A 17,955-nucleotide genomic window follows, 5' to 3' on the forward strand; every position below is an offset into this window, starting at 1 on the left:
ATGTTTCTATTTTACTTTTAAATGTCTATTAATCATGTGTTAAATGGAAAGCTCTCCCTCTTGAGTGTTGTCATGTGTTGGTGGGGGAAGAGGGAAAAAAATTCTCTCAAAGCAGTGATCCTCAACCCACCCCATACACTAGACTCACCAGGGGACCTTGGAAAATGCCACCCACCGCCCAGGGATTTGCGGATGTTCCCCAGGGAGAGTTAACAGACACAAGGACTCTCTTCCGCATCCGACATTCTCACCTGGCTGCTGAGGTCGGCATTATTGTCCCACTTCACAGGTGAGGAGATTGAGGCTCAGGTAAACCTGCCCCTTTCCCCAGTTCAGTTAAGGACAGTGATGAGAAAGATGTCTCCCACAGCACAGGAAGCAGAGATGCAGCAAACACTCCTGGAAGATGGTCCCTGAACTCTGAAGAGACTCCCTTATAATAGTAATGGCACGATTGTTTGCTGTGATTAGAAGAGCACCCAAGGTCGCTGTGGAATTGTTTCTTTTTCCAGGCAGAGAATTATAAAGGCCAGAATGCCGTGCCCAAAAATCACCTTCAGTCTCAGCAGCGTTAACACTGGGGCGGGGTGCGGGGGTGGGGAGGGAAGGGGAAAGTGAAGGAGAGAGGGAGGGGGCAGGAAGGAGTGGGTTTATTTTAAGGCTCAAGGTCACATTGTAAATCAGGGCTTCGGAATGTGTGGTTGGGAGCCCACTGGCATGATAATTCCCCCAGTGCTTGTTAGACATACAGCATCCCTCAGGATTCAGAATCAGGCTCTGGAGAAAGATCCTGAGAAGCCACATATTTAACAAACATTCCAGATTATTCTTACAGCCACCGAAGACCAAGAGCCACGGCTGCTTCAAGCTTTCACTTAATACAAGAGGAGATACCTCCTAGACCCCATCACTTCCAGCAGCTTAGAGTTCGATGGACTGATGTATTAAAATGCACGGAACCAGCTGTTGAGATATTAACCAGCCTTCCTTGGGGACCTGGGCAGGCACTCCCCTACTGCACGGGCTGGCTGGGAGCCAACAGCATGAGCACTGCTGTGTCATCCCGCACCAGGCCCTGTCCCCACACAGCAGCCCCCTTGCCCCGCCTTCTCCTACCATGGCTCTAAAGCAACCTACTGACTGGGCCCTGCCAGCCAATCACAGCCCGAATAATCTATGATGTCACCAGCAGCCAATCAGAGCTCCTCACGAGTATATGCAGAATTTTGTCATCTCCCTGAGGGGATGGAGTTCTAAAGCAACGCCATCCTTTTCAGAGAGGGACACTGAGGCCTAGGGAGGAGCAGAGGGCCACCCAGGGTCATCTCAGGTGGCAGAGCCAGGGCTAGAAGCCAGAACTTCTGACTGTGGTCCAGCGTTCTTTCTGGTACCCAAAGTGCTGCACAAGCCCACAGGGCCTGGGCAAAGTCTCCCCTCTCTTGACGGCTCCTGGCATTGGAGATAAGGCCCAAGGCCCCCTCTTCCCCACAAGATCTTGCTCTCCCTGTAAGACCTCAAGGATCAGAAACAGACCCCTCAGTTTAGGGCCCAGAGGAAATGGCAGGATCATCAGAGCCCAAGGTGGAAGGGGTTGCCCTCAATTCCAGCCCTGGTCTCAACCCAACCCCCACCCCCCCATCCTCCGGAAGGAATTAGAGAGGGCCTGGCTGGACTGTGATGCCTGCTGTTTAAGGGGAGATTACGAGGAGGGGGCCAAGACAAGGGCTCCTTTGTGGAGGGCCTCTGGCTTAGGGAGTCAAGTGACCATATAACACACGCGTGGGCAGTGCCAACCCCTAAGTGTGGGCAGGGGCACTGGCCCTAGGAACCCAGAGAGTCCCAACAGTCCTGTGGCCAGACCTTTTGCGGGATCGCCTGACCAGCCAGGAGCCCCAACTGTAAGTAAGGGGTTATCCCAGCAGGCTGGGCTGGGGCTCTGGGGGCCACTGGGGTGGCTGACCCTGCACATGTGCACATGGTGGGTACACACAGGTGTGTGGGCACCTGTGTGTCTCTGCAAAGGCCCTGAGGTGGGAGGGAGTAACTTAGGGAACACCAGGCACAGAGATGGCCAGTGTGGCTGCACCAGAACAGATAGGGGGATGGTGGCCAATCATTGCTTCAGAAAATTCTTTTTGAGCACCTCCTATGAGAACTTCCATTCCCAGGAGGGAATAAGCAGTAAACATGCAGGTAGCCTGCAAAATATAACCACGAGTGTAACACAATAAGTGTTATGTAGAAAAATCGAGCAAGGTGAGGAGAAGAGAGGGCTGGTGGTACTAGGGTGTTATTTCCAGGTAGGGTAGCTGGGGACATCCTTTCTGGGGAAATGATCTAAAGTGGGAGTGGGCCGTACAGTTAGATTAGGAAGAGCATCCCCCAGGAACGAAGATCAGCAGGTGGAAAGGCCCTGGGGTCACCATTCAGTAACGTCTCTACCATCCAAGCTCTGTTCTGGGCACTGAGGACAGGGTGGCGGCCAAGGCTGATCATGCCCCTTACCAGTTCTCATTCCAGGGTGGCTGGCAGAGCTTGGGGGGTGGGCACTGAACATGATGGGCTTAGAACACAGGAAGGAGCCCACACTTAGGTTTTTGGACACTTGTGTTGCTGCCTTTGTACCACAATTAAAGCGTACAGACTTCTGTGTGCCCTCCATGCCAAGGCTAAGGACAGCACCTGAGCTCAATTCCCTAGCTTCTTGGAGGGTACTTCCCAGGGTCCAGATGAGAAAACTGAGGCCCAGAGCAGGGAAGGGTCACTCATGAGTCCTGGACAGACTCTGAAGAGGTCCCTGCTCCCTCCTGCCCACCTCCACCAGCATCCCGCCCTGTCTGTCCACCAGGACCCAAGCCCACCTGCTGCAGCCCAGTGCCTGGCCATGACCGTCACCTACTCGAGCCAAGTGGCCAACGCCCGTTTAGGCTCATTCTCCCGCCTGCTGCTGTGCTGGCGAGGCAGCATCTACAAACTGCTCTATGGCGAGTTTCTCATCTTTCTGCTCTGCTACTATATCATCCGCTTCATTTACAGGTTCGGAGGAACATGGGGGACAGCTCCAAGGCTTGGAGCTCCGAGGGCCTCAGTGATCTAGGAGCCCAGTGCACAGAGACCTATAAGGCTGCGCTAAGCTTGTGGAAAAGCCCTAGAGCCGGGGGCTGGGGACCTGGGGGCTGGGGAGAAGAAAGGAGACAGCCTGGGAGGGAAACGCAGTACAGGTCGGAGCGTCTCAGAAACCCTTTCCTCCACCCCAGGGAGGGCCCTTCTCTGGTCCCATCCAGTTAGCCTGTTTTCCTGAACCCCACATGGTTTCTCTCACAGACCATGCCGTTTCTTTTCCCCAATACAAACGTTTATTTAAGCAATATAGCAATATATTCTGTGGTCAATAAAACTACAGAATATATAACAGCATTTTTAATGAAAATGCATTAATGATGACAATGAATTGAAAAATATCAAATACATAAATTTCTCGAGTCCATAAGGATAATACTAATAACAGAGCACATTTGTTTTCTTTGGTTGTTACTAGGGCACCAATATACTTTAGAAAATTAGGCTTTATTTTTTAGAGCAGCTTTACGGTAGTAGCAAGACTGAGCAGAAGGTACAGAGAATTCCCATGTACCCCACCCCCTCCTGCCACACACACAGCCTTCCCCACTATCAACATCCTACCAGACAGTGGGATGTCTGTGATAATAGATGAACCCACACTGACACCTCATTATCACCCAAAGTCCATAGTTTATGTTAGGGTTCCTCCTTGGTGATGTATACTCTATGGGTTTGGACAAATGTGTAATGACTTGCATCCACCATTACAGTGTCGTACAGAATAATTTCATTGCCCTAAACCCTAAAACCCCCTCTGTGTTCTACTGATTCATCCCCTCACCAGACATTTTTTTAAAAGACAAAACACTTTATTTCAACATTTTTAATATATTATTTTTATTCATTTGGCTGCACTGGGCCTTAGTTGTGGCATGCTATATCTTTAGCTGTGGCATGTGGGATCTAGTTCCCTGACCAGGGATCGAACCTGGGCCCCTGTATTGGGAGTGGAAGTCTTAGCCACTGGACCACCAGGGAAGTCCCTCAACCTGCTTTCAAACAACTGTCTTTTGGATCCTTTAAAAGGGTCGGCAGTGCCTAAAACGGACTCCTTCAGCAGGACCTGCCTTCCTTGACCTCACAGAAAACCCCCTGAGGGTTTCTCCTCCAGGCATGGAGCAGAGGCCCCTTTGGGGTTTGGGGGCTGTGGGAGAAAGAAGAGGGACCTGGCTCAGGCCAGAGGAGGGGCCCCAGGCAGGCCAATGAGAGACAGGGAGGAAATGAGGCTATCACGGGACAGGTCTCAGCCATCTCCTCCTAGAGTCTACACATCTTTACCCCAACCCCTCCCTCCCCCAGGATGGCCCTCACGGAGGAACAGCAGGTGATTTTTGAGAAGCTGACTCTGTATTGCGATAGCTACATCCAGCTCATCCCCATCTCCTTCGTGCTGGGTGAGCCCCCCTTTCTGCGCGTGGGGGTCCTGGTGGCTTCTCCAGGCTCCAGACAGGCAGATCACGAGGAGCTCCTGGGAAGGCCAGTTGTACATCAGTGCCTCTCGGTGGTTCAGGGAAATGGAGAGCCTGCAGCCAGAGGGACTGACATTAGGCATTAGGAAGGATGTCCGGCTAAGAGCACTTGAGATCCCACTTTCTGAGAGCAGTGCTGACATTATAGTAGTCTCTGGAGCCTTATGCAGGAGGGGAGGGATCTGGAGGATTTCCGGGAAAGCCAGTGGGGCCACAGAGAGAACTCCTGGCTCTCATGCCTTCACACAAGGCTCTGATGGTCTCTCCTTCCCGAGCGCCTTCCAGCAGGGTTGGGGCTGGGTTCAGCCAATTAGAAGGATGGAGAAACCGAGGCATCGCCCTCGCTGGGCTTCGGCCGCAGCGTGGGCCTTCGCCCCTCGCCCCCCACACCCCTCTGCCCAGGCTTCTACGTGACGCTAGTCGTGACACGCTGGTGGAACCAGTATGAGAACCTACCGTGGCCCGACCGCCTCATGAACCTGGTGTCGTCCTTCGTTGAGGGCAAGGATGAGCAAGGCCGGATGCTGCGGCGCACGCTCATGCGCTATGTCAACCTAGGCAACGTGCTCATCCTGCGCAGCGTCAGCGCTGCGGTCTACAAACGCTTTCCCAGCCCGCAGCACCTGGTGAAAGCAGGTGGGCGGGGCCAAAGGGTGATGGGGCGGAGCCGCAGCTGAAGATGGGTGGAGTCAGAGGCCCCTGGGCTGAGGATTGGGTGGGACCAGGGGTGGGATGGGGTCGAGATCTGGTAGGCGGGGACCTGAATTGGGCGGGGCGGAGTCAGGGGTCTGAAGTGGGTACAGGCCAGGAACCGACTCTCAGAGGACAGGGATTTGAGACAGGGCTAAGGACTCATGGAGGAATGAAGCTTCGAAGAGTGAGGGTTGAGGGCCCCAGCAGGGCTTCGGGAACTAGTGAGGAAGCAGAGTCTACCTCCGTCTGCTCTTTCACTTCCTGGTGTCCAGTGTCCAGCCTGTATGTCAGCAACCTCTTTCTCTGGCTTGCCTGACCAGATCCTGGTTAATAAGACAGATCCTTCTCACGTCTTCAGCCCAGAGTATCACAGAGTAGAATTCAGTGATTATTTGTTGAGAGAAAGAGGATGGCAAAGAAGCTCTGAGGTCCCTGTGGGCTCAGCAGGGACTTGGCCTTGAACTCTGGACCCCACCAGGCAGGGCCTGGCCAGCCACCCCTTCTGCAGCTCCTCCTACCCACTGTCTTCTCCACTTTCTCCTGCAGGCTTCATGACACCCTCGGAACACAAGCACTTGCAAAAACTGAGCTTGCCACACAACTCGTTCTGGATGCCCTGGGTGTGGTTTGCCAACTTGTCAACAAAGGCATGGATTGGAGGTCGAATTCGGGACCCTATCCTGCTCCAGAGCCTGCTCAATGTGAGCCCATTACATTGATGGGGCTGCTGCAGAGCGGGCAGGGTCCTGCCCCATGAGGAACAAGTTTCCTACAAAGAGAAGGCTTGAGCCCCTGAGGGTCTTCCCAGAGACTGCCTTGGGACTGTAAGATCTCTTCCAACAGGATTCCATAGCCCAAGGTGGCCCCTTTTCAATTTCCCCTCCCATCCTCTCTTAAAGTGGACCTCCAAGATCCTGGTTCCTTTTTGACAGTTGAGGAGGCTGAGGCACAGAGAGGTTAAGTGAGCTGTCCATGACCACACAGCCAGGGTCTGAGCTCCAGGCCTTGGTATCCGGGGACGAGCTGGGGGCTGAGCCTGGAGAGCAGGTGGTGGTCAAGACTCCAGCCCTTCTTCCTGCTCCCCTAGGAAATGAACACCTTGCGTACTCAGTGTGGACAGCTGTATGCCTACGACTGGATCAGTATCCCACTGGTGTACACTCAGGTGAGGACTGGACTGGTGAAGCTGCCCCTTTGGGAAACTCAGAAGACCCAGGGAGCAGCCTATGATGGGAAGGGCTCACTTAGAGCCTGAAGAAGCTTCCTCTGGGAGTCACGCCTGGACTCTGCAGGGTCTTTTTAGCACCAAGTTCAAAGAGTTCGGGCCCCTGCCTGGTCCAGGCAATGGAGGCAATGTGATTACCCCCATTTAATTTAATTAATTTTAAAAAAATTTTTGACTGTGCTGCGAGGACTGTGGGATATTAGTTCCCTGTCCAGGAATGAACCCAGCCCCTCGGCAGTAAGAGCGTGGAGTTCTCACCACTGGACTGCCAGGGAATCCCCTCCCCATTTTAAAGAGGAGATCACGGAGACCCAAAGTCACAGGAGTGTGCACGTCAGGGCAAGGCCTGTCCTCCCAGCCTAGGGAGCTGCCTGATCCCACAGTCCCCACCCAGCCCATATCTGCCGCTCCCTCCCTTCCCCCCCAGGTGGTGACCGTGGCGGTATACAGCTTCTTCCTGGCTTGCCTGATTGGGCGGCAGTTTCTGAACCCAGCCAAGGCCTACCCTGGCCACGAGATGGACCTTGTTGTACCCCTCTTCACGTTCCTGCAGTTCCTCTTCTATGCCGGCTGGTTGAAAGTGAGCCTCCCTGGGACAAGGCTGACTGCTGCCCAACGGTCATGGCCAACTAGGAGAGGAGGGTCCCTACATTGTGGCTTTGGAGACAGTAGTCAGGCAGGAAGGACATCATTGAGGGGATGGAGGGGTGGAAATGGCAGGAGCCCACATTTAGGGTGGGAGCAAGGCAGCAGGGGGCTCTACCTGAGGATTTCCGGAACCTCATTTACCCTTGAGGTGGCAGAGCAGCTCATCAACCCATTCGGAGAGGATGACGATGACTTTGAGACCAACTGGATTGTCGACAGGAGCTTGCAGGTATGAGGGGAGGAAGAGAACCTGTCCCCTGGACCCAGGGAGGGGGCCCCACAGTTCTGTGAATTGCCCTCCAACCATTCACTCCCAGGATTCTCAGTCTAACTTCTGAGGCTATAGGTAGCATCAGTCTCTTCATTTCAGAAGAAGGGCATCTGAGGCCCAAAGAGAGAGAAGTGACCCCTCCAAACTGTTAGTTGCTCACTTGTGTCTGACTCTGCAACCCCAAGGACTGTAGGCCACCAGGCTCCTCTGTCCATGGAATTCTCCAGGCAAGAATACTGGAGTGGATTGCCATTCCCTTCTCCAGGGGATCTTCCCAACCCAGGGATCAAACCTGGGTCTCCCACATTGCTGGCAGATTCTTTACCATCTGAGCCACCAGTGACCTCTCCGAGTCACCTGACAAATTCATGGTCAGTTGGGGCTTACCTTTCAGTTGGACTTCTTCTGTCCCTCATGACCAGGTGTCCCTGTTGGCTGTAGATGAGATGCACCAGGACTTGCCACCGATGGAGAGAGATATGTACTGGAATGAGCCAGAACCACATCCCCCCTACACAGCTGCGTCTGCCCAGTCTCGTCGACCCTCCTTTTTTGGCTCCACCTTCAACATCAGGTGGGAAGTGCCAGGGAGCCACTTCAGTGGGTGTAAAACCCCAAATGCAAGTGTCTGCTTAATTTAGAACTTTCAGTTAATACATATGCATGCTCAGTTGCTCAGTCATGCCCAACTCTTTGTGATCCCATGGACTGTAGCCCGCCGAGCTCCTCTGTCCATGGCATTTTCCAGGCAAGAATACTGGAGTGGATTTCCATTTCCTCCTCCAGGGGATCTTCCAGACCCAGGGATTGAACCCATGTCTCCTGCACTGGCTCTTTACCACTGAGCCATCAGGGAAGCCACTTAATGCATATTGGGTGTCTTACTAAGTGCTGGGCATTGTACTATGCTCTTTATATACATATATATAAGCTATTTTGTTGTTGTTCCACTAACCTTGGTTTGTTATCTCTAGTTTTTAGATGATTAAGTCCAGGTTGGTGGCTCAGACAGTTAAGCGTCTGTCTACAATGCAGGAGACCCGGGTTCGATCCCTGGGTCGGGAAGATCCCCTGAAGAAGGAAATGGCAACCCACTCCAGTACTATTGCCTAGAAAATCCCATGGACAGAGGAGCCTAGTAGGCTACATGTAGTCCATGGGGTCACAAAGAGTCGGACATAACTGAGCGACTTCACTTCACTTCTTCACTTCACTTCAGAGAGTTTAAATCAGTTGCCCCACCCAAGGTCACATAGCTAGCAAGCAGCACAGGTGAGCCAGGTATGTCTGGTTCCAACTCCACACCCTTAACACTTATCTTGTGCTGTGTAAGGACTCTTAAAGCTATAAGGGCCCTTAGGTACCTCCAATCAAACCCCTCTGTGTCCAGAGTTGGAAACTGAGGCTCAGAGAGAGAAGAGACTTACTCAAGGGCATTCAGTGGTTAGTGATGCAGCTATGTCAGGGCCTGGTTGCTGACTCTGGCTTAGAACTCTTGTTTTCTAATATGCTGGGGTGGAATGAAGAGTGGGAGTGGGGTTCCCTGGGCAAGGGAGCAAGCAGGAGGTTGGGTCATCACAGGCACCTTCTGAGTAGACTTCTTGCTACAGAATATAGGCCTCATGTCATCCACAGTGGCCACACTTCACCCTGCATGGGTCCTGTTTCCCTGATTTGGTTAGAACCTCTAGAGTTGTACCTGGGCCACAGTGGGCCAAGGAGCCGCCCCAGACAGCTCTGTCTCCCCAGAATGACAGAGTGTGTGTGTCGGGGGGCGGGGGGCACTTTGGAGAGTGTTTGCTGCATCTCAGGGTCCGTCCCATCAAGGTTTTCTGCCACAGGATTAAAAGCACTGTTCTCTTTCTAAGAACCGAATATCCTATTAAGCTGTCAGTAGAATTAGCTAGAGTCCAGTTTGTGTAAGGAAGGTTTGGATAAGTGATCAAATGATTAAGGATGGAGGCTTGCTTAGGTCAGAAATGTTGCTGGAGGTCACCTCTGAGTTCTCCATGGACTGTACTCCAGCAGCTGGGGAAGGTGGATAACAGACTAATAACATATAGACTTGCCTACAAGAAGCAGTTTAGTGAGGGAGCTCAAATCCAGGGCCCAGTCTCTGATACAAGGTACAAAGTACTGGATGCCTGGGTAAGGGACAGAGTGTAGAACAGAGATCACCTTTGGCCACCTGAGAGGTGGCCTCCAGCTGGACTAGGAGCTGGACCCGGAAGCATGGGGAGAATCTAGACACGGGCCAGGGCAGCCACATTCTGGGGTAGGTAGGTTTTCCCTTGCAGAGTAAAGGCTTTGGGTTCCCAGGAAGTCAGGTTTTTACCCATACCTGGGGACTGGCAGTTGATTGCCTGGAGTGATGGGTCTTAAAAGGAAAATGTGGGTGCTGAAGAGGAAGTCCTTAAATTCCTGGCTGGGAAGTTTGGATGTTAACAGGGACAAGAGGTGAGCTCAGCCAGGAGGGATCAATTGAGAGGCACAGGACAGATCAGCAGAGAGGCGAGTCTAAGGTGAGGTGAGACTGTGTTCTGGGCCTGGGGCCAGAGGGAGGGAGATGGGAGGTTAAAGAAGTCACATCAGGCTTCAGGCCATTGACCCTCCACTAACTCTTGAGTCTTCTGTTTCTTTCCAGTCTGGATAAGGAAGACATGGAGTTTCAGCCAGATCTAGAGGAGCAAGAGGGTGCTCACTCTGGCATCATTGGCCGCTTCCTAGGGCTGCAATCCCACGACCGCCCGTCCCCTAGGACAAACTCAAAGACCAAACTCCTGTGTCCCAAGAAAGAAGTCCTTTCACATGAGAACCAGCCCAAGAACCTTGGAGGGGCCGGGCAGAACACTAGTGACCAGGAAGACAGCAAGGCCTGGAAGGGGGAAGATGTTTTCAAGTCCGTGGTGCTCTATGCAAGGTCAGGCTACCACAGTGCCCCACAGACACCCCTCAGCCACACCCCTATGGTCTTTCCACCTGGACAGTCAGCACCCTCAAGTCTTCGCAGAATCTCAGGCATAGATGACCCTGTCAAAGATCAAAGCCTTCAGCCTGCAACCCCCAGGTCCAAGAAGAGTTTTGAATTGCTCCCAGAGAATGCTGGGGCCTCAACGGAGCACCCAGAAGTTACTCACATGAGAAGGAAAACTGTCGAGTTTAACCTGATGGACATGTCAGAGGCCCCTGAACATCTCAGAGAACCGCATTTGGGACAATCGACAAGCAACATACACACTATACTCAAAGATCATGGAGATCCTTATTGGGACTTGGAAGACAGGTCTGTCCTCTACTCAGACCAGGGTCACTAACCCCCCAGCTCCCCAGGGGTGACCCTCCCCAGCTTCCCTTGCTCTGAATCCCACCTTTCGTTCACAATTCTCTGGTGGTCCTGCGGTGGCCAGGGCATGCTGGCCCTACGCCCAGCACTGGCCTGGGATACACACCGGGATGCCACAGCAGGCCCATGGAAAAGTGTTGGGCGGCTTTTGCTTACTTTACCCAAGAGGTTGGCATCACCAGGACTTCTCTGGGGCCCAGGTATAGGAAGGTGAGGTGGTACTGACAGGAATGTTGAAAGGCCATGAGGCCAGGTTTAGACGGGTAGATGTTACCAATGGACCCAGCTCACTTTAAGCAGGGGTGGCAAACACACACATGGGGCAGAATTCAGGACTCTTAAGCTGTAGCCCAAGAACTCAACTTACTGCCCAGGCTTAGCTGGGAAGTCACATGAGCTCTGCCCCCTAACAGTTAACAGGGGTCCTGAAGCACTTCTGAGTATACCATCCACAACCCTGGGAAATGGCAGATAAGGTGGGGGCATCTTATGCTTTGGGGACCTCACTCAAGACTTCTGAACTTAAATGAGTTCTTCCTGTTTTGAGGTCAACCTTAAGCTGTTGCAATACCACCAGAGGTTTCCCTTTATTCCAGATTTCCTGGACATCCACTCACCCAGTTAGACCCACACTTCCCCACCCCCAATCACCATGTGAGAGGAAGTATAACTTCCCATTTCTAGATTCTCAGAGCAGTTCTTCTGTGGTCATAATACATAGCTTTGAAAACATTTAACAAATCACTGCAGCTGGTTGAGAGGGTAATATAGCTGGCTAGCAAGGACTCTGCTGTCTTCCAACGCTATTCACTGGTGAATATTTCAGATGTCTCAATTTTTGCCCTCCTGTTGCAGCTACTATCGTACTGAAATGAAGGTTATCTTTCTGTACTCATGTAAACTTTCTCAAATTCTCACTAGGGATGAAGCACATTCCTAGCCTGCTTCCTCCAAAGGGGATGCTCCACCAGCCTGGTCCTACCTGCGTGTACACCAGCAGGACACTGATCCAGTCATAGGCATACAGCTGTCCACACCGAAGAGTATGTTTCTATGACAGCCTGAAATAAATGGTTAGCTTCATGGATAACACAAATCAGTAGTTGCAATTCTACTTTAATAAACTGTGAAAGCTAGAGATGCCGGAAACACGTAACACCTAATTCAGAATCAGGAGTCCTTAAGTTCTGTGTGAATTCAATACACTCAAGCCTTGGTATCTTTCCCAAACTAAGGAATTTAATAAATAAAGACAAATCCTCCTCGGTGTTCCATTTTGATTAGCATGACTAAACCATGGTGGTACTTACACATTCAATCAAGCTGACCTAGATACTTTTCCAGCCCATCCCCAAAACTCAAGAGACAACAACTGGGTACCAAATTACTTTATTTGAAGGAATGGTACTAAAGAAAGAACTTAAGTAGATGTTTTGTTACAACTTATAGAAAAGATGAAGGTAACCCAAATATGCATGCACTGCCTTGGTGACCAGGGAAGTCACCCGTGTGGCTGTGGGGAGCCAGCCTGAGGCTTAGCTGTCACTGTGTCCCAGGGTGTGCTTGTCAAAGAGGTACTCTGCCATGCCCGATCCAGGGGCCCCCATCTTGCGCAGGTTGGTTATGTGGTCACCCAATTCTTTGATGGCTTCCACCTGCTCATTCAGGTAATGAGTCTCAATGAAATCACACAGCTAAAAAAGAGAATAGGCAAGAAAGTTATTGGTAAGCCTCCCCAGCCCCTCAGGCAATTATTTCCTCCATCTGCTCCCAGGTGTCAGTGTACTCACATGGGGATCATTTTTTTCAGTGGCCAGTTTGTGCAGTTCCAGTAGCGACTGATTCACACTTCTTTCCAAGCACAGCGCACATTCCATTGCATTCAGCCCATTCTCCCAGTCATCACGGTCTGGTTTCTGAACGAGAGGAGCTTAGGTCAGTGTACCTGCAACCTCTACATAAAAATGCCAAGCCAGCAAGCATCTAGTGTGTAACAAGCAACTGCAGCTGGCAGAAGGAAGAGCGCCGAGGTCCCCCTGACAACAGCTTCCAATTTAATATCCTGGCCCACTTTAGCTTAAATGCTAAGCTTGAAAAAGCACAAAAGACTAAAGCCCAATGTCTCATCTAACAGTGACAACTGCTGGCATCAGGGATTTCTGATACGTAAGGATTGCCAAGACAACCCAAGGATCTTTCATTTACCTTGATATCCTGAAGGAAGATTCGGCCGCCTCGCTGGTTCTGCAGCTTCATCAGTCTCTCAGCATGTTCCCTCTCCTCATGAGATTGGTGAAGAAAGTATTTGGCAAAGTTCTTCAAAGCCACATCATCACGGTCAAAATAGTACGACTGAAAGCAGAACATGAACATGTTAGACAGTCCCCAGAGAAGGCAGTCTGCCAGCTGGTTTCTCAAAACCCAGCAAGGCTCTGAGCCTAAGGAGACTGGAGTAGGGTGTGTTCCCTGATTGAACAATAATTCATTTTTACTCTGAAACACAAAAATGAAACTTGGTCCTTGAAACTGGAAGTTTGCTTCCTGTAAAATATCATGGGAACCGTCTCTACTATGGAACTCTTTAAACATTTCTGTTAGTGCAAAGTAAGGTTTTTACAACCAGTGTCAAATTTGCTCAAAGAGACATTGGAGTATTTACCCTGCACTATTAGTGCCTTCTCTTTGAACAATCCTTGTTCAAACTTGAGCTGTCAGCAGGCTGATGGATTTCTAAAATTATCCCACGTAGGCAAGATAACAGTTACCGGAAACGCTACTGCACATTTAATGCTAAATATATTACCAGTAGAAAACTAAAATTTGATTCCGTTTTACATCCTTGCTGTATTCAGGTGTTCCTAAAATGGAATGACAGTCACAGAGATCGAGGTCTCTTCCAAACCCATCTGCAACATGTCTGTTCTTGGATGATTTGCACAACGCTGGCGGTTAAGACATTCTAACTAAAACTCCTATCACACCGCCTAAAACAAAGATTTTGGAAAACCGATTCCACGCATTACTGCGTGGAAAAATATCTGGCCCCGTAACTGTTGGTGGGCTTTATTCAAGAACTAAGGGTTCAATTACGCCACAACCCTTACACACAAAAAAGGTAAATTAACTAGCCGGGCGCAAGGACGGGTGACTTAGAAAGCGCCAGTGTCGGCAGAAGGGGAGATTTCTAGATATGCTTCCATTTAAGTGGGACTTAAGAGATAAGCAGAGAAGAGAGGTGCGGCCGGTTCTTCGGCCCAAGAGATAAACCACTTCGCGCCAGCCCCCAGAGCTGGCTGGACACCATTACCCAGAAGGCTCCGCCGCGCTCAGAAGGGTGGGAGCTTAACCTCCTAACGCCACCCAACCCACCCCTCCTCCCCCGATCACGTGGCCGGAGGCACAAGAAGGGATGGAAATGCTGAAGTCCACTTTCCAAACTGCAGGATCGTACCGGTGGCAAGCGTAGCAACCCCGTAAGGAAACTCGGCTCCCTTTAAACAAAAAACGGTGCGCAGAAGCTACCCTGGCCTATGTGGGAGCACTCCCAGGAGACAACTGCTCAGAATTTCTGCGCAGAAGTCCTCGGGGATTTGAAGCAACCTCCATTTTCCAGGAAGGGCGCAAGGAGGCGGGAGACTGGAGGCGGGAAGCTGGCTGGAGACGCGAGGGCCCGCCAGGGAGCCACACCCCCAACCCCCACCCCGCCCCGCCGCCCGGGGAGGTCGCGCCCGCCGCCCGCCGGCCAGCCCGCGCTCACCATGGACAGGTAGACATAGGAGGCGTAGAGCTCCAGGTTGATCTGGCGGTTGATGGCGGCCTCCGAGTCCTGGTGGTAGTTCTGGCGCACCTGCGAGGGGGATGCGGTCGTCATGGTGGGCGGCTGAAAAGGGGCGGTGGTGGTGGTGGCGGCGGCGACGGCTGAGCGGCGCTGGAGTGGCGGCGGGGACCTTGGGCCGGTCGGAGGGCGCTGTCAAGTGGTGACGAAGGCTGGCTCTGAGTGGCCGGCCGGGGTGAGGGGGGGACGAGCAGCCGGGTTCCGTTCAAGCACTGTTGAAGCAGGAAACCGCGGCGACTCTCCGCGAAGACTGTGGCGCAGGTGGCCGTCGCCCGCCTCTTATAGCCGGAGCGGGCGTCAGCCCCGCCGCGGCCAATCACGCTGCCCGCCCGCCGAGCCCCGCCCCTTCCGGTGCAAGCGCGGCTCCAACCAGCTGGGATGTTGAGCTGGGGGAGGGGAGGGACGGAGGCGGGGAAGGGGGGGCGGCGGTGGTGGGGCCTGGGGGCCCTGAAGGGAGCTGCTTGTTGTTTGCAGCGTTGGGAACGTGTCAAGGGGTTGGAGAAGACCTAAGTGGGGCGGGGGGCAGGAAGCCCAGCTCGGAGCCCTGACCCCGATGGCGTCCTGGGGTCTAGGAAACGACGGGAAACTGCCACTGATCAATCCCAGGGGCGTCGGGGCGAATCCGAGGTCCCAGAGGGCTCCCCGAGACTCTTGGCCAAGGGCACCTGAAAATTCCGAGCCCTAGAGCCGCAGTTGCCACCCGCACAGCCCGAGGTGGTTACCTTTTAATGCGAATAGGGAACCTGGAGGGTGACCGTGGGCCCGGGGAGGCCGAGTGAGTGGGGCTCGCTTTCTCTTCCTCAAAGCCTAGAAAGGCGCCGAATGCAGGCGGGGTAGGGGTCCAACGCCCTTCGCAGGTCGGCCTCCCACCCCCCTCCCGCTTTTGGCTCCGGAGACCCTGTCTGCCTTTTGCTGAAAGCAAACATGGCTCCTCGTGCATTTGATACAACAAAGACTGGGCGGGCTGTGTTTCCTGAGAGACGGCGGAGACCGCCTTCCCGAGAGAACGGTGGGGCTGAGCCACTGTTGTTCAATTTTTAAGTTGTGTCCGACCCTGTGACCCCGTGCTCTGGTCTCTGAGAAAATCTCTGGTAACTTAAAACACAAACGCCGGGGTTAGAAGAAAGGGACGAAGCCACTTGGATCTTGAAAGGATACCTCGAGGCCATTTTGAAATGGCCTGTTTTATCGGCCCCAGTCCCAGGAGCCTTCGGCTGAGGAGGCCCTACAGGGAGCCACCCCCGGGTTGTCCTTGGAGAGAAGCTGATGGCACTGCGTGATAGATGCCAGGGACCCTGGGGGAGGGGGCAATGGGTGTGGCTTGCAGCTGTGCACGGAGTGGGTGTGAGTTCGTGGATGGCAGAAATGGAGCCCCGCCAAGCACCTGCTCCCAGTCGGCTACCCTCCAGTAGCCAGGGTCTGAAACACAGGGTTGGAGGACCTACCCAAGAACCTTTGCAGGATATTAACAAACGTGCAACTAGAAGTTTAAGCTCCAAACTTTTTTTTTTTTTTTTTTAGCTCCACACTTTTTAAAAAAATCCTTAAAAAAATTTTTTTTAATTAAAAAGACAAAAAAATTAAAAAGATAGGTCTCTGTAACTGAATCACTTTGCTATGCAGCAGAGATTAGCACAATATTGTAAATCAACTGTTTCCATCATAGTGTTTTTTAAAGAAGTTTACTAAAATACTAAGTTGCTGATTAAATTATAAGGGTTTCTCTTGAGTATTCATTTCAAAATGAACATATGTTCAGTTCAATTCAGTCAGTCGTGTCTGACTCTTTGAGACTTCATGAACCGCAGCACGCGGGGCCTCCCTGTCCATCACCAACTCCCGGAGTTCACCCAGACTCACGTCCATCGAGTCGGTGATGCCATCCAGCCATCTCATCCTCGGTCGTCCCCTTCTCCTCCTGCCCCCAATCCCTCCCAGCATCAGAGTCTTTTCCAATGAGTCAACTCTTCGCATGAGGTGGCCAAAGTACTGGAGTTTCAGCTTTAGCATCATTCGCTAGTTTCACGAGAAAAGTTTTCAATGGGACAAGAGCCCGGTACAATAAGGTAAGCAGAAGGATAGTGGGAGATTACAGACGAGGGGGGCTTTACCCAGTCTGGGATAAGAAGTCAGGGAAAGCTTCCCTAAGAAAGTGACACAGGAGCAAAGTCTGAAGGAAAGGTAAAGAGGGAGGTGGGGAGAGAATTCCAAGCAGTTGTTGAGTTGCTGAGCTGTGACCAACTCTTTTGAGACCCCATGGACTGACTGTAGCTTGCCAGGCTCCTCTATGAGATTTCCCAGGCAAGAATACTGGAGTGGGTTGCCATTTCCTTTTCCAGAGCATCTTCCCAATCCAGATGCTTCCCAAACCAGAATATCTTTTGTTGGCAGGCGAATTTCTTTACCACTAAGCCACCTGGGAAGCCTCTATATTCAAGGGTATAAGGTGTGGAAATGCATGGCCTGTCCAAGGCACCTTAAGGAAATACTTTGGCCTGAGACTCAGTGTTGGAGAAGGCTGGAAGGGTAGGATAGGGGCCAAGTTAGGAAAGGTGGTGTGCTGTAAAAAGGGGTTCAATTTTATCTTGAAGAACATGGAGACACTAAAGGGTTTCTGTCCAGAGAAATAATGTGTTAATTTTAAGAAAACTTATACTGAATTAACAGAAAAACTAGTAGGCTAAGAGTATGGTTAAGTCACCAGATGCAGTTTTCCTATGTAATAGTCACCACCAGTTAGAAAACATAATGAAGGGAAAGCATTGCTTTCATTTATAGTGGCAACAAAAGCTCAAAGTACCTAGGAATAAAATTATCAAATATGTGAAGAAAACTATGTATGTTTACTGCTGGGCAGAAAACAAAACTTCATAAATGAAGAGACACCATGTTTCTAGATAGCCAACCTCAGTTTTGTAAAGCTGTCAATTCTCCCCCAAATAAACCTATAAATTCAGGGCAGTTTCTATAAAACTCAGGGGCTTCCCTGGTGGCTCAGAGGTTAAAGCGTCTGCCTCCAATGCGGGAGACCTGGGTTCGATCCCTGGGTCGGGAAGATCCCCTGGAGAAGGAAATAGCAACCAACTCCAGTATTCTTGCCTGGAGAATCCCATGGACGGAGAAGCCTGGTAAGCTACAGTCCGCAGGGTCAGACACGACTGAGCGACTTACACTTCACTTCACTTCTGTAAAACTCAGTAGTCTTTTGGAACCTTGACAAAATGATTCTAAAGTTCATTTGGAAGAGTGTATAGAAAAGCTGACAAGCATTTTAGGGGGGAAATGTTATGAGGTTAGATTTGCCCTCCCTGATATATAAAAAAAGTAGTATAATATACTATAAACGAG

At 51.6% G+C, this 17,955-nt stretch overlaps 2 protein-coding genes and 2 long non-coding RNA genes across 5 annotated transcripts in view; 2 read left to right on the forward strand and 2 right to left on the reverse strand.

Annotated features, from left to right (window-relative positions):
• The first annotated feature begins 1,255 nt into the window (after positions 1-1,255).
• Positions 1,256-12,034, forward strand: BEST1 (bestrophin 1). The gene is made up of 11 exons (XM_027959721.3): positions 1,256-1,898; positions 2,849-3,036; positions 4,423-4,517; positions 4,995-5,228; positions 5,832-5,986; positions 6,373-6,450; positions 6,938-7,090; positions 7,307-7,387; positions 7,852-8,003; positions 10,074-10,712; positions 11,694-12,034. The coding sequence occupies exons 2-11, from the start codon at positions 2,885-2,887 to the stop codon at positions 11,710-11,712; spliced, it is 1,758 nt and encodes a 585-aa protein (XP_027815522.1). The 5' UTR covers positions 1,256-1,898; positions 2,849-2,884; the 3' UTR covers positions 11,713-12,034.
• Positions 3,334-5,191, reverse strand: LOC132658348 (uncharacterized). Its single transcript, XR_009597832.1, has 2 exons — positions 5,049-5,191; positions 3,334-4,646 (listed from the first exon to the last, which is right to left on the reverse strand). It is a non-coding gene; the product is annotated as an uncharacterized LOC132658348 (long non-coding RNA).
• A 111-nt stretch (positions 12,035-12,145) lies between the features above and the next one.
• Positions 12,146-14,861, reverse strand: FTH1 (ferritin heavy chain 1). Of its 2 annotated transcripts, XM_060403847.1 has the most exons (5): positions 14,530-14,861; positions 14,224-14,263; positions 12,978-13,124; positions 12,563-12,688; positions 12,146-12,466 (listed from the first exon to the last, which is right to left on the reverse strand). In XM_060403847.1, the coding sequence occupies exons 1-5, from the start codon at positions 14,544-14,546 to the stop codon at positions 12,308-12,310; spliced, it is 489 nt and encodes a 162-aa protein (XP_060259830.1). In that variant the 5' UTR covers positions 14,547-14,861; the 3' UTR covers positions 12,146-12,307. The 2 variants fall into 2 exon arrangements, with proteins under 2 accessions (XP_060259830.1, NP_001009786.2); NM_001009786.2 differs by lacking the exon at positions 14,224-14,263 and having other exon boundaries at positions 14,530-14,836.
• A 1,391-nt stretch (positions 14,862-16,252) lies between these two features.
• The window catches only part of LOC114110147 (uncharacterized), a 31,792-nt gene continuing 30,089 nt past the window's right edge, over positions 16,253-17,955 (forward strand). The window contains exon 1 of the long non-coding RNA XR_003586497.3: positions 16,253-16,673. This is a non-coding gene — a long non-coding RNA (uncharacterized LOC114110147). The remainder of the gene's footprint in view (positions 16,674-17,955) is intronic.

Source organism: Ovis aries, chromosome 21 (assembly GCF_016772045.2).
Source record: "Ovis aries strain OAR_USU_Benz2616 breed Rambouillet chromosome 21, ARS-UI_Ramb_v3.0, whole genome shotgun sequence".
In the NCBI taxonomy this organism is placed as follows: Eukaryota; Metazoa; Chordata; class Mammalia; order Artiodactyla; family Bovidae; genus Ovis; species Ovis aries.